Source organism: Drosophila busckii, chromosome 2R (assembly GCF_011750605.1).
Source record: "Drosophila busckii strain San Diego stock center, stock number 13000-0081.31 chromosome 2R, ASM1175060v1, whole genome shotgun sequence".
Classification (NCBI taxonomy): Eukaryota; Metazoa; Arthropoda; class Insecta; order Diptera; family Drosophilidae; genus Drosophila; species Drosophila busckii.
In genome coordinates, this window is record NC_046605.1 from 5,405,573 (window position 1) to 5,429,571 (window position 23,999).

The window sequence follows — 23,999 nt, forward strand, 5'->3', positions numbered from 1 at the left end:
CTTGAAGTCTGGACCTCGACAAGCGCCAGCCTTAAAAACGTCTGATCCTAACTTCGTAGACCATATGCTGCGAGCGCCAATCGCTGCACACATGCAGAAGAAAATAAAGAGCGCCAGTACATTGTACAGAACATATAAGCGCCACATCTGCGAATATTGTTTTACAGTGTAGTGTTGGTTGCTATAACGTGGCATGTTGGGCATAAGCAGGAATTGAGTTGTGATCCACGAGTGCACAGATAATGTCTGTAGTTAGTATGCTAGATGTAGTCAGCACGGCGCTGCGACACAGCAAGGAAGAGACGAAAAGCTTCACAGCGCAGCGCCAGATCATGCCAGAAGCAAAGGGATCTTATTGCTTATTAACAAAGACTAAACAACAAAATCACTAGTCTTCCATACGGCAAGCATTTGAAACCAGCTGAGATAGGATTAGTTACATTTGATGAGCAGCACACAGAGTTAGTTACTTAAATTAATTAATTAATTGTTTGTATGTTTCGTTTGTTGTTGGTTGTTGGTTGTTTGGGTGTCGTTTGTTCATTAATTCGAGCATATGAAAGGAGTTGTGCATACTTTTAGTCTTTTTGCGACACCAACCTCTGTTGCAGCAGATACTGGGCCATTTGTATTTGCTTCGGCGTGCCCGATATGGTTATAATGCGATCATTCGAACCAGGCAGCGGCTCATCTATGGTGATATACGCGCTCGACTCGTTGCGTATGCGGCGTATGCGTCCGCCGCCCTTGCCAATAATAGCGCCAGCCAACTGCAAAGCAAAGAAGCAAAATTAATTAAAATATTCCACTCATTAATTGCAGTTCACTCACATCCTTTGGTATGGTCACCTGTGTGCTGTTGTTGGGATCATGACCCTGCGGTATGTTGCTGGGCGTCGAGCTGTTGTTTGTGCCCGCATTGCCGCCCACGGGCGTGAAGCCACCATTTGCACCTAGTCCACCCACGCCGCCATTGTTCACCGCACCCAGCCCATTGACCAGGCTATTGTTGCCCGCATTGAAGCCAGCGCCTAGACCATTGCCTAAACTATTGTTGCCCGCACCAAAGGCGCCGCCATTGTTGTTGCCCTGGCTCTGACCAAAGTTGCCTAAGCTGGGCAAGCTGCTGGTGCCGTTGCCGCCGCCGCCAAGCTGATTATTGCCACCGAAATCGTTGGGTCCGCCGCCGAAGCCATTGTTGCCACCAAAGCCGCCACCACCGAAGGGACCGCCGCCAAAGTTGTTGCCACCAAAGCCGCCGCTATTGTTGCCAACGCCAAAGTTGTCACCATCGCCGCCGCCGCCATTAGCCCAAGGATTTATAAACGGATTATCGCGTGGTCCGCCACCCATGCCGCCTAGGCCAGCACCACCGCCGCCTGCGTTGTTATTGCCGCCGCCGTTGTGACCACCGCGTCCACCAAAGCGCTCATTGCTGCCGCCGCCGCGATTACCAGCACCACCTCCTCCGCCGCCACCATTGCGATTATTATTGCCGCCGCCGCCACCACCACCACCACGCTGGCTGGGACGTGTGCTGCCTGTGCCAGTGCCATAGCCGCCATACTCATCCGCATAGACGCGATCAAAGTTCATGGGATCATAGTTGTGTATGGGCCCCTTGATGGGCGTATCACGCGTTAGCGTTATGACCTCACGCACTGCATCGATGACCTGGCTCTGCTTGCCCACAGTTTGCACCACGCGATCCGTGCTCTGTGGCGCGACATTGGAGAAAACCTTCAGAAAGCGGCAGCCAATGCGCTGCAGAAGAGGAAAAGAGAGAGATGAGCATTAATATGGCAAATTCGTAGAAAGCAGTTGTTAATCCCATCCCATGCTGTGGTCAAGCAGCGGCTTAAAGTCTGCACAGCGTGCGAGGAGAGCTCAGCCTTATCACACAGTTGGCAGCTGCGCTCACAGGCAGGATGCAGGCACTTCTACCTGCCACACACACACACACACACTCACACTAATACACAAGCAATGAATTTTTTGGGCCAGCTGCTCAGCATAAATGTAAGCAAGCGGAAGTTGTCTCTGCCCCTTGTGCTCGTCGTCTGCAGCGGATGTGTAAATGTGAAATTCGATAGCCACTTAGGAATGCATGAGAGTGAGCGCAAGAGTGGGGAGCAAACACACACACACGTAGAGATTTGTTGAGCCTACGTGCATTGGAGCCTGCTTCCGCTTGCAGCAGCAGCGACGAGTTGTGTCCCTTGCCCTTTACTAATTACAACAGCTGCGTGCCCTCCTGTGTATCCTGCGGTCTTAATGATTGCATCATTTTCTAAGCCTAAAATGCCAGGCCCATGAGCACATTGCGTGCTATGCGACGTTACTTTCAAGTGTGTGACTGTATCGTGTGTGTGTGTGGCAATGACCAAAGGCTGCGTCATGCCTGCCTGCGATACCAAAAGACGTCCCTGGGCGACAACTCGTTGCGTTGCGTTGCGTTGCTTTGCGTGTGTTTTCCCCCCAGACAACAATGGCGACACACACATACACATAAAGAGCTGTGAAGTGTGTGCCCCCAGCTTATGAATGGAGCCACAAATGTTGTTGAGTCACACACACAGCACAGCGCAGCGCAGAGCGAGTGACACTAGCAGCAGCAGCAGCAGCAACAACAACAAAGTAAAAGGCGCAGCTTTATTTTAATGTCACAATATAAAACTTCAAAGAGCAGCGCTGGACGCACATTGAATTTATGATTAAATTTGGGCGAAATACGCGCGTGTGTGTGCGTGACACACATACACAGGCCAAAAGCGACAGCTACAGCTACAAAAAGAAAGGAAGTGTAGCATACTTTTGGCTGCTCAAACAATAAAATTGCTGTAAACTGCGCGGCGTACGGTCAGCAGCGCGGCCAGCGCATATGCTTAAGTGTGTGTGTGTGTAACTGTGTGTGTGAATTTAAACATGTCTTAACTTATATATGCGCTAAGGCAGTTGTTAGTTTATAAGCACTTTAAGTACACTTAATAAATTTAGTTTAGTTTTTATTTAGTAGCTAGTACCTGCTTTTGTTTTAATGTTTATAACGCATAGCGTTAGTTAGCACGTAGCTGTTTTATTTGAATAAACGACAGCGTTGAGTTTAAAGCAAGAACCGTGCGCGACCAGCGCCAATGTCGAACTAATTGGGTTCAACGCTTGCCAGTTGCCATGTAAGGAGCAAACGAAGCAGCAAAGAGAGCGCAGAGCGAGCCGAGCCGAGCGACGCTCTCACTCAAATACAAAACAAAGCGAGAGCAGAGCGCAGCGCAGCAAGCGTAGCATACAAGCTGCTCTTATGTTGTTGCCTTTTTGTTTAAGGATACGCAGTCAGGCAAGTCCACACAGAGTTTGCCTTTTTGGAGAGGCGCAGCTGCTGTAACCGGTGTATTATATTCAGCTTCCTTTTCTTTTACTTTATGCTGTCTCTTTAGCTTCTATGTGTGTGTATGTGTGTGTGACGCATGCGCAGGCAGCAGTTGTAGCTATAGCCAAATGTTACGTTTCAATGCTGAACATGCACTTATTAATTTATATATAAATTTATTTGATTAGTAGCAAGGACTAAGCCGCTGCTACGCTGCGCTGCAGACTTGCAACAGTTGCAGGCAGCAATTGCAACAGCTTAAGTTTAGTTAGTTAGTTAGTAGCTGCTTTAATAAAGCATCAAGCAATTGCTGCAACTTTTATGCTGCAGTTTGTAAAATGCCAAGCAGCTGCCTTCGACTTGTCTTCAGCTGTCTTGTCTGTCTGTCTGTCTTGTGTGTCTGCTCTACCTACCAAACCAACAACGCGTGCGTTTGTTAGTAGCACCTGTTAGACATTCATTAAATGCCTGACAACAACAATTGTAAGCCGCAGGCAAAACCATTGGCACGCTGCTCAATATGAGAGTTTGGTATTTAAGGATCTGAGCGCAGCTGCTCTGTTCATTATGAGCAGATGCCAGACTCGGCGTTGATGTCTCCAATATGGATACACTTAGGTAGACAAAGAGTGTAATAGAACACAGCGGCACATAAATTTCTTTTTATGCGCTTCAGTGACTCGCGCTGTCTCGCTCGCTTTGACAAATTTTTGGCGTCTGCCAGACAAATGTGTACGCAAAATTCTAGGAAAAGCAATTTAAATTTACAAAAAATCATTGCTACTTTTTGCATAACCTTGCGGCAAGGACATTAGACGCACAAACCGGTTTAAAAATGTAAGGTAAGCAGGCCAAATGGCATGATGAAAGGATAAGACAGCAGCAGCTCTCTCGCTCTATGAAAACAGCTGCTTGCCTGGCCAGCTCAACACAAAAGGCCTAAGCCAAAGGCGTTCAGCGTTGCCTGCAACTGTTCGGCATTTAAAATAACACATGCTGTGTCTTTTGCCCTTTGTTGCCGCTTTGGCTCCACTGAGTGATCACAAATGGGAGACAGCAGCAGCTGCCAGGATGCTGTGCCTGCCTGCCTGCCTGCGTTGTAGGATATCGAAGACAGACAGACAAAACAGCTACAAAGCAATTTTCACATTGCAGCAACTGGCATGCTAAGAAATTTATAAAAAAAATACGCTACATATAAAAAATAAGTAAGCAGAGCAAACGCTTGACTTGACTTGGCGCTGGCTATGCAGCCACTTAGTTGTTGACCTCCATAGCAAGCACTTCAAAGGCAACAAAAGCGGCAAGCTGCAGCTTAAAGTAAACTCGAGTCGAACTTACGCTAAGCTAAAAACAATTGCTGATATTTATATTTGAATATCAAATATTTCAGCTGCAAAAGGCTTAACTGAGTGCGAAGCAGCAACGATTGAATATATAGCTATATATGTTATTTAAACATAAAATTTGTGCTAATATTTTAGCTTAACTGATTGAATATATAGCACAGATTGAATATATAGTTATGTATGATATTTGAATATAAAATTTGTGCTAATATTTTAGCGCAAAGCAGCACCAATTGAACTGCTGGCACACAAATTACGTTAACAAGGTTTAAGACAAGGCTTAGACCTGTGTGAGCGCTAATTAGATTCCAGTTGGGAGTAGCTAAAGAGCAAACTCACATTTTGCTACACTACAGGGTATAAATATGAATATGCATAAGGCTCACACACACACACACAAACAACAGCAGCGCGCACACGGCATAAAGTGAAATGCTTTTTGCGTGCGCTCAAAAGTATGCAATATTAAAATTCACGCACGCCTTGCAACGAGGAGTGGCAGCCCAGTCAGCCATAAAGCGCTCGAGCGTAGGATAAAAGGGCGACAGACGCGCGCGCGCGGGCGCTCGCTCGCTCACTCGTTGGCTAAGCAACAAGCAAGCAAGACATTCCAATTAAAATGCAGCCACTTGGCAGCAGCAGCAGCAGCAGCAAACTACTCATTGCTAATTAATGAGAGCAGCAAAGACACTTAAGCGAAATAAATAAAAAGAAACTGCAGCAACAGCAACAGCAACAGAAGTTGCCGCTGGCAATTGATTTGCTGCTGCTGCTGCCAAGTGTGACACACACTCGCACTTTGGCTGTTGTCAAACTCTTACGTTTGCTTGATTTCCAGGAATTGCGTTTGCCATGGTGACAATTGCGTTATGGCAACGCTTATGAAATCGCACGTCAACAGCAGCCAAAGCCAAAGCACTGAATGCCGCCTTGGGACGCATATATTAGAAGCATGGGGGCGTATGTGTGATATATCGATGAAATTGTTATGCTCTCTTCTGGCATGCAATTGACAGGCAGCTGCTATTACTGCTGCATCCTTAGAGCTGCCCACATACCAAATCGATTGAACAGGTTGCCACTTAACGTGACTATCCACAGCAGCCAGCCAAGCTAAACTCACTAATATCATATTTTGTAGCAGCAGCAGCTGCTGCTCTAATTAAGGCGCGTTATGCATGGCTGATCTATTCCCACGTTTCGCGTACTTACATCACGTATCTCCTTGATCTTTTGTCCACCCTTGCCAATGACACAGCCGGCCAAACTTTGATGTATTAACAAGCGCACATCGAATTCCTCATCGCGCTGCAATAACAAAAATATAAAGTTAAATGCCAGTTATAAATACAAAGCGCTGGCGCTTACCTCTTCAAAGTATTTCAGCATTTCCGTAATAATCTCCAGCGTGGATTCTATATCAGCGCTGATTTGTATAGTGCTTAATAGAGAAAAAAATATAAAACATACATTAGCTTTAATTGTTATTGTTATGTGAATAGCTAGACTTAAACAATTCCAATGCAAATAGTTTTCAAAAACTATAAAAATTGTTTGCTGCCAAGGTCAAGTCGGGCAATGTATTTACATTGGAATTGGCGTACTAAGTAGAAGAGCAAAGAAACTTTCGCAAGTTATGCAAGGCCAGCGACCTGCTTACGAATTTGCCTATATATATTTTTTTGGGGGCCCACTCACATACATAAATCACACATTGAGTACAAAGGACGCTTTGCTAGCTGGGGGGAGGAGTAAGTTTAGTTTAGGAACTTTAGTTTGGTTATATACGTGAAAGTTAATGGTGGCTTTGGCTGGTTGTTAAGTGCGGCTAGCAGACATTGGTCTAGTATATAGGGTTATGTTATAGGCAGACGCATGAGACAGGACACAGAGCAATAGAGAGAGAGACTAACTAACTTTTGTAGAGAAAGAGACAGACCTTAGCTAATTATGTTTTGATTGCTACACTGTAGTTTTTTTTTTTTGCTGGGGTAAAGCTTAATACAAGAGAAATTAAACAATTGGATATAGATTTTGTATTTGTGGTTTACCGTTCGGGGCCTTGGGAATCGTCCACAGACACAGTAGCTTTATACTGTATGCGCACACATAAAATTGTTGTATTTGTTTGGTTGGTTGGTTGAACGGACGGGCAGGCGGGCGGGCGGGCGTTGGTTGGTTGGTCGGTCAGACGGGCACGGTCGGGCACATGGACGAATTTCGATGGATTGGTTGGCCGTTTACATACACATATATATATATTATTTTACATATTTTTTTTGGTTTTTGTTTTTATTTGTTTGTTGTTTTTTTTGGAGAGAGACACCCACACATAGAGACAAGCGCAACCAGACAACAATGTAAGGGACATTTGGGCCCAATATGCATTTATATATAAACAAGCGCCATATATATATATTTAAAATGCGCAGATTTTATATAGAACGAGCAAACAGTCGTTTAGCGCATCGTTTTTGGCATCGATTTCGGTTACGGTTTTTGTTTATAGATTATTTAAGTGTTGGTTTGATTTTGGTTATCGAGTTTTCGTTTTTGTTACATACGTTAACGAAATTTTAGCAGTCGGTGGTCAATCGGGTTGGATATACGATTTCGATTTTCATTGCATTTCATGGTTTCATCGGGGGGCCAACGGTATTTAGATTCAGAGCAGTGACAGTGGCATTGGCAGGTGACGAAGCGAGACCCAGGACCCGCACCCAAAGGGGACACCGCCAGTGCGTGTTGGTTGTGGATGGGACATACCATAGAGATCAGACAGCAGACCAAGTGGGCGTGGGCGTGGGCGTTCAAATATGATTTATCAATTGATCAATCAATTGAGTTTGGTCGTTGACGTTTGTTCGGTTGGTCAGACGATTTATTTTGCATATATATAGCAATATTATATATTGGTTACACATGGGTCGTATTGTAAGAAGTAGTAGAATAGAGAGAGAGAGAGAGAGAGAAGAGAGAAAATTGTTCATTTAGTTAAAAAGGTTAAAAGCGGTGTTTGTTTATATATATATATAATGTTTGATTGAATTAGACAAACAAAAATACGAATTGACAATTTTTGTTTGGTAAATAAAGCGCCTAAAAATTACTTTTTGTTGTTTAAATTGCTCTATAAAGATAAAGAACGAAGATAAAGAGAGAAGATTGGGTCAAGCGACAGATAGAGACAGAAAAGAGACAGAGAGAGAGAGAGAGAGTAAAGTTAGTGAGCAGCGTGTTGCTTAGGCAGAGAGAGAGAGAGAGAGACAGAGTGAGTGAGAGTTGACTGGATCAACACGCTTGACATACAAGGGGAGGGAGAAAGGAGCCGAGACGGGAGCTGCAACTGCGGGTCCAAATCAACTTGAAGACTTGTTAAGACTTATTTCATTTTTTTTTCAGGCAGTTTTTGTCGCACTTTTTTATATTTATGAAGACAAAGAGAGACAGAGATACGTAGCGTACGGAAGAGAGACAAACAAAAAGAGACAGAGTATTGTTTTCGATTTCTAAGGCTTTAGCTTTTTTTCATTTTTTTGTAAATAATAATAGACGCTTTTTGGCTGTTTTTTTTGTTCATGATTTGTTTTGAGTGTCTTATGAGGAGGGGGTGGGTGGGGGGACTTTTGCTTTTAAGCACGTTTTATAGTACCTGAGTGCGCATCTTCTGTATGTGTTGACCGCCCTTGCCAATAACAGCGCCGGCAATCTGCAAATAAAACAAAAATAAGCGTTAAGCTGGGCACGCTTAAGCGCGTTGCTTTTGCTACTTACACTGCTGGGGATTAGTATGCGCACAGTTTCCTCATTGCGTCGATTGCGTTTCGGATCCTGTGGTCCATCGGCATCATTATTTTCACGTTTCATTTTCATGCTCGTTCTGTGAAATCCAAAATAAACAAAAATACGCGTTTTAGTTACAAGTTTAGTGCAGCAAAATGCGCATACGACGCGTACGCCAGTTCGATATCAACTGAGCGTTGACGACGGCTAAAAAATTCAAGCAGCTAAAGCTACAACTGCAATTCTCTCTCTCAGACTTGACTGTATGTTAATTGTATTTGCTATTTCGTATTGTTTTTATTTTTATTTCTTTTTTTTCTGCGCACATTTATTTTGCTTAAGTACAAACTTGATTTATTATGACACAAACGTTAGTTTACTACTGACTGCGAGTTGTAGCACGGCTCGTTTTAATTTATGCTCTTTTTTTTTAATGACAACTTTTGCTAATGAGTGACATTTACAGGCTCCAAAAATTAGTGTTGAGTAAGGTTAGTTGGAAATATGTAAAAATACTATAACAATTAAAAGCTAAAGTTGCTTGCAGGCTCGAGCTCTTAAAAATGTGCAATTTGCTTTTAGCTTTACAAAGTTCAAATGTTAAAGTTAAAGTTGATAGCAGTTATCAGCCCAATTCAAATAGAGTTTGGTAAATAAAAATGAACGCATTCATAAATATGCAAAATCGAGAATTGAATTTTAGTCGATTTACTAGTGAATTCATTCTTTCAAAATTCTACTGGCTAACTAGCTCTACTGGCTATAGCTCTATAACTTTTCTCTATACATTTCATCTTTACAAAGTTCAAATGCAATGCTTTAAGTTGAAGCTGGTAGGCAGTGATCAGCCCAATTCAAATAGAGAATGTAAAAAAAAAAAACAAATAAATGCATTCATAAATATGAAAAGTCGACAATTAAATTTTGCATTCTTTTACAATTCTATTAGCTACCTCTATAGCTCTATAAATTTCCTCTATACACTTCATGTTTTAGCTTTACAAAGTTCAAATGCAGCGTTTTCAATTGAAGTTGGCAGCAGTTAACAGCTCACTTCAAATAGAGATTGGTTAAAATCAATGCATTCAAAAATCTGTAAATTCAATAATTAAATTTTAGTCAATTCATTCACTAATGAATGCATTTTCTTAGTACTCTGCTTGTCTCTAGCTTGACTTGTCTTTCTTATGAAGTGTATTAATATTTACTTAGTTCAAAGCTTAACACTTTGCATATGCTAGAAATATTTATTTAAGTTTCTATTGTATTTATTTAAGCATGCAATAAAAATACAATAAAAATTCATTTTAAATTATAAGCAACTAGTTTGGCTTATGCTACATGCGGCTTCTGCTTTAATCTTTACAAAAGTTCAAAGCTCAAAGCTTTGCTTATGATCATTTCTTCTTTTATATTGACAAAGTTCACAGCTCAATGATTTGCTTATGTTTTGCTACAGCTTCAGCTGCATATAGTATTTATTTATTGCCATAGAAATGATTTCATTTCAGCGTAAATTGCATTAAAAAATAACCAAGTCGAAACAGTTGGCAACGCGCATTGATTGTGGGTTGTGGACTGACTGAATTTTGCCAAGCGCAATTAAACAACAATTCAATTTGCCATAGCTATATCAGATTCATTGATGTCGTACTGATTTGCCGACTACTGTTGGTTGGTTGACTAACTTGGCTGTGTGTTGGTGTTGTAATAGATTTTTTCTAAAATTCGTGCACACAGCTGCGCGCACGTTTAACAAAAGGCAAACTGTCTTCAATCGCAGCAGCGCTAAAGCTAAGCTAGCAAACTATATATATGCATATATATATTTAGTTACAACGCGCTGCATTTGAAGCGGAAATGCCAGGCAGCCAACGCTCTGCTCTGCTCTGCTCTGCGCTGTGTATTTCATATTTGCGCCATAAATATTATTCTACAATTTATGCATTATGCATGGCACACAGCAAATGTAGCACAATTTAAATATATTTTGCTAAATTTTCTTTTTAAATTCTAAAAAGCCAAGTAAACAAGCCAAGTACGCTCGCTTGTTTATATAAGCTGTTGGCTTAGAGCGTGCATTTTACAATAATAATTGAGCAGCTTTGTTGACGGCCGCCTACTGTGAAGTATTTGCTTGGTATTTCTATTTTTTTTCTCTAGGCTCATACAGAAGTGTACAGCGTGCGCGGCTCAGATGTCAAAACATCAATTGTTCAAGCTGTTAAGTTGTCAAAAAACATGTACGATATACAAAAGGCAAACAGCAGCAGCAGCAACAGCAGCAATGCCAGCTCCGATTTAAATAGGCTCTTGTCCAAAAAGTTGATTCAGCTTCAAGTTTTGCTTGCGGCTCAAACACACAGCAATTACATATATAAATTGTGAGTGTATATGGCTTAAGCCCTGTGTGGGCAACACTTGATGTAGGGCTGGCAAACACCTTGACAACATTTCAAACTGTTCAATATACTTTAAGCTGCATTTGTGAGATTAAAGCGCAAGCAGCAAAATTACCTAGAGTATAGCTTATGAAATTTGAGCATAAATATTTCAGTTTAATTTCAGCTTTATATATCAAAAGAATGTAATAATATTTTCATATAATTTATATTTCTACACATTAAATTTTAATGTATGCCCATTTATTATTTTTAATGTTAGTATATTCAACAATTAATGCATGCATAACATTTTCATATATATTTTTTTAATTTGTTGTATGCCAATTTTTGTTTTAATTTGTCTATTTGCTTAAAAATTTAAGTAGCTTTAATATATTTAATTTAATTTCATATATTTTACCCATTTAATGGCATTGTATATTACTCAAATATTTGTTTAAAACATGCCATTAATGAATGTAATTTATTTATATTTAATTGTATGCCAATTTTTGTTTTAAATTTTAATAATTTGTTTTGCTTATGTATTTGTAAGCAAGCCAATTATTATTTTCAGCTTAAATATATTTAATGCAATATTTTCATATATTTTAGCTATTAAATTGCTTTACATCTTACTAAAATATTTGTTTAATCAATTAATGCAATTTAATTACATTTAAATTTATTTAATTGTATGCCAATTTTTGTCTTGCTTTTATATTTGTTTAAAAATTTAAGTAATGCCAATTACTATTTTCAGCTTAAATATAAAATGTAATAATATTTTTCTTAATGTTTGAAATATTCAATAATTTTGCTTGCTTATTTGTTTAAAAATTACCTTTGTAATATCACTATAATTATTTATATATATATATATATATCACTATATGTTAATAACAGCCAATTTTGATAACATGAGCACAAATTTTATCACTATTCTTATATTTTTTTTTGTGTTATTTCACCAGTTATATAATAATTTGTTATAGGGTTAGGCTTGGTTATAGCAGTATAGCCAGGAAGGAAGAAACTTTTTGTGCTGTTGCAAGTGCGGTGGAAAAACTAATGAAAATATTTTCCAGAAATCGGTCTATTTATAGGCAAGTGCTAGGCATAGACAAAAAGTGCGCTTGACCAATAAGGAGCAGAGATCGCCTAACGGAAGCGGAAATGTCTGACCAATAGAAATTGTACAAATGTTCGGGTGACAATACCGCCGCCCAGAGAACACATATAGGGGAAATATATAGTTATGGATTGCTACGGATGCTAGGCAACGTAGCTCACTAATTGTAACTGACTTTAGTGGCCATAACAGAAGCTAACTGATAGATAAAGTAAAGCCTGGGACAGGCTACTACACACATATGTGTGTACATACTTTGATTAGTGGACTCGAGTGAGTGAGCAAGCAATATCGCATATAGATTGAATATATATATAGTATATATGTATATGGCTATGTACAGGCAAAGTGCATTGCTATAAGTATGATTGATAGATCCGAGCAGCGTTTATATAAGCAATATATAGTCAAATTACATGCACAGTATATAGTAATTGTCTAACTGGAGAGTGGGGGGCGACGTCTAATGAATCCTTTTGTTGTTCAAAGTGGTTTAATAAAATGACGTGGAATTGGAATTGGATGCGGTCGGGTCGGCCGACTGCATTTTGCCTATGAATATTAAATATATCCTGCAACTTCAGCTGATGTTTTCACATTATGCATTTTTAAATGCGCCTGCTGCTGGCCAAGACAGCAGTTGAATTTAAATATTGATACGTTACTTCGGTCCTATTGCTATTTTCGGTTTGCGCTAAACGCTTGTGAAAAGCAACAAATTGCGCCCGACCAACCAGGCAAATATCATTAACTGGGAAGCTGACGTGGTCAACACTCACTCTATAAATAAATAAGTGTAATTAGAGCAATTTGCAGGCCACTCGATATGCTCAAAATTGCTCGACGATTGCTTTTAATGCAAAGACAAATTAAACGCACTTACTAGAGTAGTCTCTAACTATAATGCTAATGACACTTGGCCCTATCAATTAATTAAGCCAACTATAAATCTCAGCTGTACAGGAAATTATTTTAAATTGGTTGGCATTATATAGGGCTTGCTTTATACAAAAATAAGAGCAGCTTTGCATTTAGAATTTTGTCATTAAGTTAAGCACACAATTGTCTTTTGTTTGGCTTTGTTTTAATAAATAAAATACTATAAATAAAATAAGTTTTAGGCAATACTAATACAAAACTAATGAAGTAAACAATTGTAATAGTCAAGAGGGTTACAAATATATTTAATAATTTTTTAAATGCAATGAATACAAGCAGATCTAAAATATCACAAGAGTATGCAGTTTATATATAGAAATTTTTATTTTAATAATTCTTATTTAATTAAACACGCTTATTTTCATGTATCTATTATTTTAATGCTATTTTTGTTTTGCTTACTTTATTAAAAATTAAAATGTTTGCATTTTATTTTGTTTTGATTATGCCAATTAAATAAATAATCGCTGCTGCTGCTGCTGAACTGAACTATAGTAAATTGATGAATTTCTTTCTTTTGCTAGACATATGCATTTTTAATCTAGAGCATGAGCCTGAGAGTTTCAACAGCCGTTGCCGTTGCCGTTGACTCTCTGTGGCAAAGGCAACTAACTAATAATAGGGTAATTGCCTTGACGCAAAGCCACAAATACAGCTAAGAAGTGGGGGCGGCCATTTGAGCCCAGGCTACAAAACTTTATAGTGGTCACTTGTGTGTATGTGTGTGTGTGTGTGTGTTTTAATTGAACAGTGATTGAAGCAAGCCGCAGCTTCTTAATTAAATATTTACAGCTGTTTCAGTTTGCGTTTTAGTTTAAGGCTAAGGCTGATTTAGTGTCCTGCCAGTGACATAAGTGACAGCTAGCAATTATGTGAAAATCATTTGATTGCGGGTACACACACACACACACACACACACGTATCCTGTTCAAATAGCTTTTGACAGCGCACACGCGCCTAACCACAAGACCACGCCTACATTTTCCAACAGGCCACAATAAAGAAATGAACGAAACGAAAAAAATGGAAAAATTATATTAACTTGGACTCGTGTGAAGAGAGCGCAGCTGAGGAGGGGTGAGCAGCAACATATTTTTATGTCCCCATGGACACACACACACACACAGGTGGTTAGCTGACCACAAAAATGCGAGCGCTCCGAGCCGAGAATCGTGCAAAACCGCATCAAGCCCTGAGAGCCTTAAGGCCAAAACGGGAAAACGGTTATATGCTAGGTACACCCCCCACCCCAGCCCCCGCCTGCCGCTACAGCGTCGAAAAGCGCGCTTGCTGTGTTGTTTTATGCAGGACAAAAAGCAACACACACACATACATACACATCATATATATTTCCTGCCGTGTCGCTAGAGTTGTTGTTAACTCCCCCTGCCACATTAATTGGACACTAGTCGTTGTTATTGTTGTTATTATTGTTGTTGCTCTCTCTGGGCATATGCGTTCGTCGGCCACTCTATAATTTAGCGGAAAAACAGCTAATGGACGCCATGTTCACGCAACAACAATGCGATTGGCATATAGTCGAGCTCACGGCTCATGAGAGACCAGAGCCCAGAGTCCAAGAGGAGGTCAGAAGGCGTGCGCTGGCGGAAATGCACACAATTGACAATTCTCAACGTTCAGCGTAGGTAACAAAAAAAAGACAAGTGGGCCACAAGCAACTCTTATATACACTTGGATTTTATTAAGGCTGCAAAAAAAACATAAGAAAGCTTTTGTACGATTTATTACACAATTTTGCAAATTTTTTTGTGGGCGTATATTGGGCTTTGTTGATTTGCGGGTGTGTGGGGGTGGTAAAAGTATTTAAAAAATATAAGTAAATTGCTCCGGAAATAGCTGAGTTTATATACCAAATTTGGTTACAGTAGCACTTATAGTTTCTGAGTTCTAGTTGCTCATACAGACGCACATATATATTTATTTATTTTTTCTACTTTTTTTGGTTTTGTGGAGTGCTGGGGAGGAATAAAATATTTCAAAAATGTATGCAAATTGCTGCGTAAATAGCAGTACTTATATACGAAATTTGCTTATCCTAGCACTTATAGTGCCTGAGTTCCTGCTGCTCATACAGACGGACGAACATAACCTGCCACTCTTTATTCTTCTTGTTATATACATTTGCACCACCTTTATTATTTTTTATACACAACTTTATGCTACCCTTTTTTATTTTGTATAAAAATATCAAAGTGTATCAAAAAATAAAATAGATAGCTGCCGATTCTGCCCCGCGCGCTCTACTACACGTCGCTACATTTGTCAGTCCGTCTGTCTGTCTGTCTGACTGTCTGTCGCATACACTTCAAGGCTTTTATGGATATGTCAGCGTGCTCAGCGAACCCACAAAAGCTGCACACAGACATGACCACAATGCGACTAAGTCGCGGCCATCGCGTGTTCCCACCCAGGCCCAACTACCCCCAAGCGCTAATAACTAATGTGCTTATGGCGTGTGTCCTGTTGTCCGTTTGTCCAGGTACAGTAAAAACTAGATGTCCAGCAGTTGCGAGCCAGCCGCTTGGCCAGTGTCTTGTTCGCATTCGATTTGAATTATTAAGCAGCTTCGATTGAAAAGTAGTTGTCTTGGCTCGACCCCCAGCCCATTGGCATATACGCCTGCAATTTAATATATAATAGGGAACAGCATATATAGTTATTTACATGCATGTACAAATGTCTTGGAGCATTACTCAGCTTCACTTTGGCTGGCATCTTGACTAATTAGTCACTACGCTTCTGACCTGGTCTGCATACTAAGCGCGTTAAAAAAAAAAGCGAAAACAAAAGTTTGGCAAAATTTATGGAACTTCTGTCTGTGGTTTGTTTGTTTTTATGTCTACCAAAAAGATAAATTGGCCATAGTAAACAGTTAGAATCTGCATGAGAATTTACTTTTTTCGCAGTAGCAAACTAAATGAAGACATTCCAATGCGAACTGCCAAAACAGGATTTTCAAGCTTAATTAACTAATTTATTAAATTCACTTTTAATTACTTTGTGCTGCTGCTTAGCAAACAGCAATGTTGCATTCTTTTTTTTATTATTATTTGTTGCATAAAAATTGCCTTGACCCCAGCGCCTTTTACAAATTTGTGCAATCAAGTAAAGATGATTGTATAATTCTATGTATGCATGTGTGTGTGTGTGTGTATTTGCAACAATAGTATTCATGGGAAACAACAAGAAAACGCTGCAAGGCAATTTCAAGGTTTTTTTTGGGTCGTCTGTTGTTTGTAAAAAAAAACTTCTAACCCCACAGTTTTGTGTGATTTGAAAACTTGTTTCGACGTTTGTGTATTGCAGATTAACATAAAGCAATATTTATTTTGTTAGCAACTAAACGATAAGCGAGCTCAAGAGCTAATAAAAGAATAGCGCGTAACGTGTTTTGTACTGGAACTAAATAGAGAAAGAGAGAGGGCATCGAAATTTTGCAGTTATACAGTTATTTTCAACATGAAACGACACAAGCGGCTGTTTATCATTTATGCTATGATTAATTTAGCCCGCACATTTGAGTAACATGAATTAAATTAGAAATATGAAAATGAATACGGGCTTATAGAAACTTTCACATTGTGTGTGAATTTGATGCTCTTAGACCCTCGGGAAATCAGACAACTACAACAATTTATTTACAACTGCAGCAGCAAAAAGCTTTTGGCAACAAATTCATTTATGTTAAGCTGATTGCATTTGCAGCGCTGGAAAATATCATAAATATTGCATGCTTATGGTCTGCCACATATTTAATGCATAAACAAAAAACAGACACACACATACACACAAAATTAAAAGAAAACCAAAAACAAAGACAATGCAAGCAAAACAAACGCTTGTCTGTTTTTATTTGTTGCTATATTTTGTATGTTTTGTGCGCTATTTGCATTTTTATACACATATATATGTGATTTAAATAAATAGGCCGTTTTTGACACCCCCATATATGAGTGAAATTTTTTTTTATTAAATACAATTTATGGTCAATGAATTTATAACTTGTTTAAAGCTGCTCATTATAAACGTCGCTGATTTAAACACTATAAAAAAAATTGATATGATAATCCAAAAAGCTTGAAATAAACAAAGAAAAAATCGTATTGTGCGGATTGAAAAATTTAAAGTGTAAAATCGAGTGTTCGAATTCTTTAAATTATTTGTTTTATATATAGCATGAATTTGCAAAATCAGCTATATACAAATCTTGCCTAGATATATCAGCTACAAGCTCTAATAAATATAAATATATATTGCAAAGAATTCTGCTCAATGTCAATGAACGCAGCACAAAAACAAGCAAAACACACACACACATACAAAACTAGAACGCGAGAGCTTTCGCAGTTTCATGTAAGTACACACACATACAAACACTTGAGAGCAATCTCATTGTTTGGCGCACTTGCTCTTGGCTTGTCTCGCTGCCAAAAAAACAAAAAAATACAAAATAAAACACGCACAAACACATGCGCATGCTTGTAAACGCGTAAATTGTTAGAAATTGGCAATTTTTGTGCGAAGGTCTGCCTTAAATGGCAAATAAAAGCGAACGTTAAAATTTAATATTAAATGAACAAAAGCAAAAGTTGAATTATTTAAAAGAGCACACATCATCACTCTGGAAGATGTTTAAGCCACATTCCAATGGATCAGGCCCAACGTGAAGTGCGCGTCAGGCAACCAAAATCAGCTTTCAATAGTGTTGAAGCTCATTCATCATGCTTACTATATAAGTGTTTGTGTGTGTGTGTGTGTATTGGTGAGTGTGTCAATAACAAGTTGCCTGGCCAACAAGCACAGAGCAGCTCATTATACTCATCGTTCGAGCCCCAAAATAAATAAAAATCTCTCACAACGGTTATTAACACATACAACAAATATGTGAATCTTCTTTACACAAACGGCACACACAAAAAGTTGAAATCAATTGTTGTTGCTTATTAAATTTACCATTTAAATGTTGGCTTGCTTTGAAAATTATAATTCTTATTTTTTGTACATACTTGCTGCCTGTCTCATTAAGGCTTTAATTACACTTTAAACGTACACAAAACACAACTGTCATATAATTAAAGACTTCTTATGGCATACAGTGTGACCCTAAAACCTGAAACTAGTGCAATTCCAGAGGTGTATGCAACACTGGAGAGCGTGAGAAAAATGTCTAATTAATGTCAGATGTCAAAAAATTACCTAACCAAATATACCTGTCTCTTTCTATTGCAATACAATTGCTTTGGGTAAGCGCGCAAGCAAAAGGAAATTTCTGTACTGTCAGCCATTGATAGATGCTGAGAGAAGAAGAGCACAAATAACAACAAACAGTTACTATGCATAAAATATAGGTTAGGCTCTGCTGTAGTATTTATTCCCAAATTTGGGCAGCACGTTGAACTTTGCGGTTTAGTGAAGCGTGGGAGTTGTTTTGAGTAGCAAAACATTTTGTTTTGATTTTATCACGTTGCGTTGCTCTCAGTACAAAAACAACAAAGCCCGTTAAAAAAATATTGTACTACAACTAAATTACATGCATTAGCTACACACATATAAACAGTTATACATATATATTTAAGAATGTATGTATGTATAAACTATGTCTATGCCGGCACACGCGCCAGCAAAAAAGCGCGTGTAGCAAAGCAGAAACAAAAACTAAAACAACATACAAAGCAAAGGGGGCAACAACATAACGCCTTTTGCTGGAAACAAGACAAAAAGAAGCCGGGCGGCTAGCGCCAAGTTGGCGAGAACGAACAGATACGAAATTTTTAAGCCAAGAATTTTTTTACATGGCCCTGGTGGTTGTTAAATGTAAAAGGGAAGCCCAAAAAGAAACAAGCAATGTGAAGGCAAAAACAGCTAGACAGTGTGCACAATTGGCAATGTGCCTTGTCAAGGAACTTAAAAACAGACGCTAAAAGTCGGGCGCCCCGGGCACAAATAAATGTGATAAAGAGACTTAATTTCGCCAATATTTAGCCTAGATTAACTGATTATAGTCAAAAACCGAACATTTAAGCGCCTTTCCTTTGTCACATTGTATATATGTATGCACGTAAACGTATATTTTGTGCCGTTTTCTTTTTCTCTATTCGTTGCGTCGTTTTTCCACAACTTACCCTGGATCCAATGCTTTTTTTAGACGCGCTCTTTGTTGTTGCCGCGCAAACACTATTTATAATTATAATATGCTATTCGTTTGACACAAACACTAATAATGAAAATAATAAAGTTTTGGAAAAAATTCTTTATTCAATTACACAAACACGAGCAAATTAAAAACCGAGAGTAATTTCTATGACTGTACACAACATTGCATGTTAAATTTGCAACTTACATTTTAGTTCATGTTAAACTAATTCATACGAACGTGAACTGGCTCGGTAAGCATATCGTACAACTATCGATAATAACACGCAACTACATAAAATCATTAGATGTATAGAAAATCCAATAAATGTTAAATAAACAATCACAAAAGAGTGAGTTTGACTATTTTCTATTGTTTAGTAAAACAGTTATATCAAAATGAACTACTGATTAAGGCAATGAATTTGGAGCTCGGAACCGCCAGTGTTGGTCGACAATAATATCGAGTGTGACCGTTTTAGTGCCTTAGTAGTGCCATTTTGAGCAGGCATGTTATCTTGCTGCTGTTAAGCGCACTGTTAAATCATTTTAACAGTAGCCAGTAGCAAATCTAAACAACAAAGAAGAACAATTTTCCATTTTAATTTATACTAGATATAGCCAAAGTGATATAAAAATAAGTAGTCGCTTGACCTTGGGGGCTGATGCGTCATGGCAAGCCCAAATATCAACTACCGTTCCCTGGCCGAGGATGATACAAATATCTTTTGCGAACCTGAACAGGTAACAGCAGCAGCTGCAGCAACAATAACAAAAACAGACGACGCAAAATCGTACACAGCTGCTGCGCATTTAGAGAACGACCATGAACATGAGCCCGAAAGTGAAGATACGCCACACAATAGTGGAATCATGATACATATAGTGCCCGAGACGGGCAAGGAATCGCATCACTGGAATCATATTGAGGATCTAGACTGTTTCTTTTCCCGCATGTACAACTACCAGCAAAAGCATGGATTTCGTGTCATAGTGATGGATGAGGTGTTTCAGGTGTTGGAGTTTGGTTTCGTAGTCTGGCTGCTAACATTCACTACGCACTGCATCAAGTTCGATGTGCTCTTTGGCGACGCACGGCCCGATCCCAACAGCAATCGCACCAAGACCTACATTAGCGATATAGTCATACCCACAGGCGCATGCGTTGCCAAGTTCAATACCTTAACGTATTTAATTATATTCATGGCGGCCATTTACTTGGGCATACGACTGCTCAAGATGATCTATCATATAACGCAATATGCAGACATTAAGCGTTTCTACAACAAGGCCTTGGGCATCGAAGACAATGATCTGGAGGACATTACCTGGCATGAGATACAGCAGCGTACACGCAAGGTGCAGTCGGAGCAGCATATGTGCATAGACAAAGAGATGCTCACCGAGCTGGACATTTACCATCGCATACTCAGATTCAAGAATTATCTGGTGGCGTTGATGAACAAGAATTTGCTGCCCGTGCGCTTTCATCTGCCGCTGGTGGGCGAGGTGGTGTCGCTGAGTCGCGGCATGCTCTGGAACATTGACTTTATACTCTTTCGTGGTCCAGGCTCACCCTTCCAGAACAACTGGCAGCTGCGTGATGAGTTTGCTGTGCGCAGCAATCAAACGGAGCTGGCGCAGCGCCTATCTAAGCTCATACTGTTTGTAGCTTTGGCCAATCTGCTGCTCTCTCCGGTCATATTTCTCTGGCAGCTTATATACTTCAGCTTCTCGTATGTGAATATATTGCGCAAAGAGCCCAGCGCCTTGGGTCTGCGCACCTGGTCCAACTATGGTCGTCTCTATCTGCGTCATTTCAATGAGCTGGAGCACGAACTGGACGCACGTCTTAACCGCGCATATGAGTATGCGGATCGCTATCTAAACTCCTTCTCCTCACCGCTGGCGGCTGTCATCGCACGCAATGTGCTCTTTCTAAGCGGCGGCGTGCTGCTGCTCATTCTGGGCCTGGGCATCTTTGATGAGCATGTCTTTCAGGTGGAGCATGTGCTAACCATTATAGCAGTACTCACTGTGGTGGGCGTAGTTTGCCGCACAATGATACCGGATGAGAATCTTATCTGGTGCCCGGAGCAGCTAATGACTGCCATTCTCGCGCATGTGCATTATTTACCCACGGAATGGAAGCAACAGGCGCATACGGTGCATGTGCGCAAAGAGTTTAGTCACTTCTTTCAGTTTCGTGCTGGTTATTTGCTCAGCGAGATATTCAGTCCGTTTGTAACGCCATTTGTGCTCATCTTTGTCTTCAGGCCCAAGGCCATGGAGATTGTAAAGTTCTTCCGCAGCTTTACAGGTAAGTGTCTATATGTTCCTGCTCCCAAATTCTTTAACAAATTCGTGCTCTTGCAGTTTCTGTGCGGGGCGTGGGCAATGTTTGCTCCTTTGCGCAAATGGACGTGCGCAAACATGGCAATCCGGACTGGCAGGTGAACAACAGCGGCCAGATGGACGCACCTGGCATGGCCGCAGAGCCAGCAACAGCACAGCAGCGTAGCTTGGCTGGCGGCAAGACAGAAATGTCGCTGGTGCGCTTTACGCTCAACAATCCCGAGTGGCAAATGCCCAAGGAGGCTTCAGAGTTCATCAAAGGCATACGCGAACATGCCATCGATGAGCTGGTCAAGGCAAAGACGGCACCGCAGGCAACACCAGCGGCGGCGCGTGGAAATCCGCTGACACACAGCCTGATCTCATTTGGCACCATTGGCGAGGAGTATTGCTCCATTGCCAATTCAGTGCTGGCCGCCGACTTAAGTCCCGAGCAGCTGCAGCTATCGCAGTCGCTCTCAGCTAGCCGCGGTATGCCAGGCGTGGGCCAAGGATTCGTAGCTGGCAGTGATTTTCGTCAAATGCTGCAGCAAAATCTGGGCGAGCCCATGAGCAGTGCCAGCATACGGCAGCAAATGTCTACCAGTGTGACGCCGCTGGACAGCATGCGACGTCTGCGCTTAAGCAAAGCGGAGGGACGCATTGAAGGTCCCAAGGATACCCTGCTTTATAGCTTGTATGGCGTGGAGCCGCGTCTGGCCAAGAACCCCATTGGCGTGACCGTGGCCGACATGTGCCTGAGCGCGCTCTATCTGCACGAGCTGAGCCAGCAGAAGCGCCTGGCGCGCCAGTCGCGCATCGACGAAGCGGACGAGCTGCCGGGACCCAGCAATAGGCCGCCACGCCCACAGGCGCCCACGCGCCAAACCGTGATTACCTCAAAGGCTGCCGAGAGCACGCCGCTGCTGGGTAGCATACGCTCATAGCAGCGGCCCGTTTGGATCTAATATTCATAGAGCTTAAGGAGAACAACAGCGAGACGAAGTAGGAGCAAAGGATACGAAAACGAAAGCAGAACTGCTTTGTAGCGAGAAGAAGAAGTAACAACCCCTGCTATTAGAGATTAAGTTGTAAAGTGTGAGAACAGACGATGTCTAGTGCTTAGCTAAACTAATATATTAAATTAAAAAAACAAACAAAAAAAAAATAAACACTAATACTAAACTAAAAGCAATAAATAAACTGCGTCAACGAGAATCAAATTCAAATGTGTTTATAAATCGATTGAGTCATAGCGCTTAATGCGCTTTTGTTTATGCTTATTGCATATATAAATGATAACGGAATACCTTAAAAGAAAATGCGTAAATTAGTAAACAGTGGGGCAAAGCTTGCGAAATTTGGTGAAATACTTAAGCAATATAAATAGATTTAAAAGTGTTATGAGTAGTGAAGCTAATTATTTTTATAACTGTTGTCAAGCTGTTTATTATAGTGAAAAAATTATAATTTAGGATTTTTAATTGCTAAACATTTTTGTAAAAATTCAGCATAAAGCAATTAGATTAAAGTTTAAAACTAAAAGCTTATTAATCAGACAAATATTTTATAATTTGCTTGTCTTACCCATTTTATTTTTATAAGTTCTTCTTTCTTTTTAAACTTGTAATGTTGTTAAATTATTTAAGTTGTCACATTGCCATTACAAACAGATAGAATTGTTTACACAAAGTGTACACTAATTTAGGCTATAGAAATATTTTGAACATTATTTTTTTTTTAATTTTTATTCAAGCCTTGTTGTTAATGTATTCAATTCTATTTTGAGGGAGTTGTCACTTTGTCGTTGCTTTGCCTGAAGCCGCAGCTCTATTTCTCAGCCATTGTTGGCATACACAAGCATAAGCGGGCACAAGCAGTCAGTGATAGATCCGAGCACAGTTGGAGGCAGGGTAAGAGCTTCCAGCTGTGCTGCAGCGCCTCATGTGTCGCTGGCCACACACGAGCGCCATTTGGCGATTGGTGTTGATGGCATATGCAGAGAAGCAGCCCCCGTTGTGGCTATTCGTACGCTATTTGCCGTTTGTGTGTCTGTGTGTGTGTGTGTGTGTGTGTTGCATTGGCATTGCCTCTAGTCATACCAAAGCAGCCGCCAGGTGCGTGCCAGTGCATCTCCAGCTTTGGTTACAAACTTTGCGCAGCTGCAATGCTGCTGCTGCAGTTTATGAATTATGAGCGTGTTGCGTGAGATTGAACCAGTCGCAGTCGCAGTCCATGGAGTTGTGCTTGCTGCTGCTGCTTGCTTGTTGTAGTTTGTTGGTAACTGGAGCCAGAACACGTTCGTCTCATTTTTACGCTGCACGCCAATTTTGGGCGCATTAACTAGTGGCCATTTGTTAGAGGCAGCCCGTTTTGGCTAGCCATAGCCACTATCTGGCGAAGCGCATCTCCTTGCCTTTGGCCAATGGCAGCGCAGCGCTCGGGCTTGTACTACTAATTGTTGAGCTCATGTTGCCAGTCATGTTAGGGGCCAGGTGCCAGAAGTGAAGGGGCTATATGGTTGGCAAAAAACTGATATTTCACGTGCCTTGTCAAAC

General features: G+C 40.4%; 2 protein-coding genes across 4 annotated transcripts; one reads left to right on the forward strand and one right to left on the reverse strand.

The window, feature by feature from the left end:
- Positions 1–546: 546 nt before the first annotated feature.
- On the reverse strand, positions 547–19,224 carry LOC108596721 (heterogeneous nuclear ribonucleoprotein K). 3 transcript variants are annotated; one of them, XM_033293033.1, is made up of 8 exons: positions 19,098–19,224; positions 8,491–8,596; positions 8,369–8,425; positions 6,768–6,811; positions 6,085–6,157; positions 5,929–6,024; positions 832–1,764; positions 547–770 (listed from the first exon to the last, which is right to left on the reverse strand). In XM_033293033.1, the coding sequence occupies exons 2-8, from the start codon at positions 8,587–8,589 to the stop codon at positions 579–581; spliced, it is 1,494 nt and encodes a 497-aa protein (XP_033148924.1). In that variant the 5' UTR covers positions 8,590–8,596; positions 19,098–19,224; the 3' UTR covers positions 547–578. The 3 variants fall into 3 exon arrangements, with proteins under 3 accessions (XP_033148924.1, XP_033148925.1, XP_033148926.1); XM_033293034.1 differs by lacking the exon at positions 19,098–19,224 and adding an exon at positions 17,982–17,990; XM_033293035.1 differs by lacking the exons at positions 6,768–6,811; positions 8,491–8,596; positions 19,098–19,224 and having other exon boundaries at positions 8,369–8,387.
- A 446-nt stretch (positions 19,225–19,670) lies between these two features.
- Positions 19,671–22,649, forward strand: LOC108597552 (autophagy-related protein 9A). Its single transcript, XM_017984160.1, has 2 exons — positions 19,671–21,427; positions 21,484–22,649. Exons 1-2 carry the CDS (start codon positions 19,780–19,782, stop codon positions 22,386–22,388), a joined length of 2,553 nt encoding a protein of 850 aa, XP_017839649.1. The 5' UTR covers positions 19,671–19,779; the 3' UTR covers positions 22,389–22,649.
- Positions 22,650–23,999: the final 1,350 nt, after the last annotated feature.

Coding starts and splice junctions, on each gene's coding strand:
- LOC108596721 (XM_033293033.1), bottom strand. CDS start 8,589: ATGAAAATGAAACGTGAAAATAATGATGCCGATGGACCACAGGATCCG. Junction 6,812..8,368: donor TACAGAAGATGCGCACTCAG/GTACTATAAAAC, acceptor GTGCGCATACAG/TATAAAGCTACTGTGTCTGT. Junction 771..831: donor AGGTGACCATACCAAAGGAT/GTGAGTGAACTG, acceptor TTTGCTTTGCAG/TTGGCTGGCGCTATTATTGG.
- LOC108597552 (XM_017984160.1), top strand. CDS start 19,780: ATGGCAAGCCCAAATATCAACTACCGTTCCCTGGCCGAGGATGATACA. Junction 21,428..21,483: donor GTTCTTCCGCAGCTTTACAG/GTAAGTGTCTAT, acceptor GTGCTCTTGCAG/TTTCTGTGCGGGGCGTGGGC.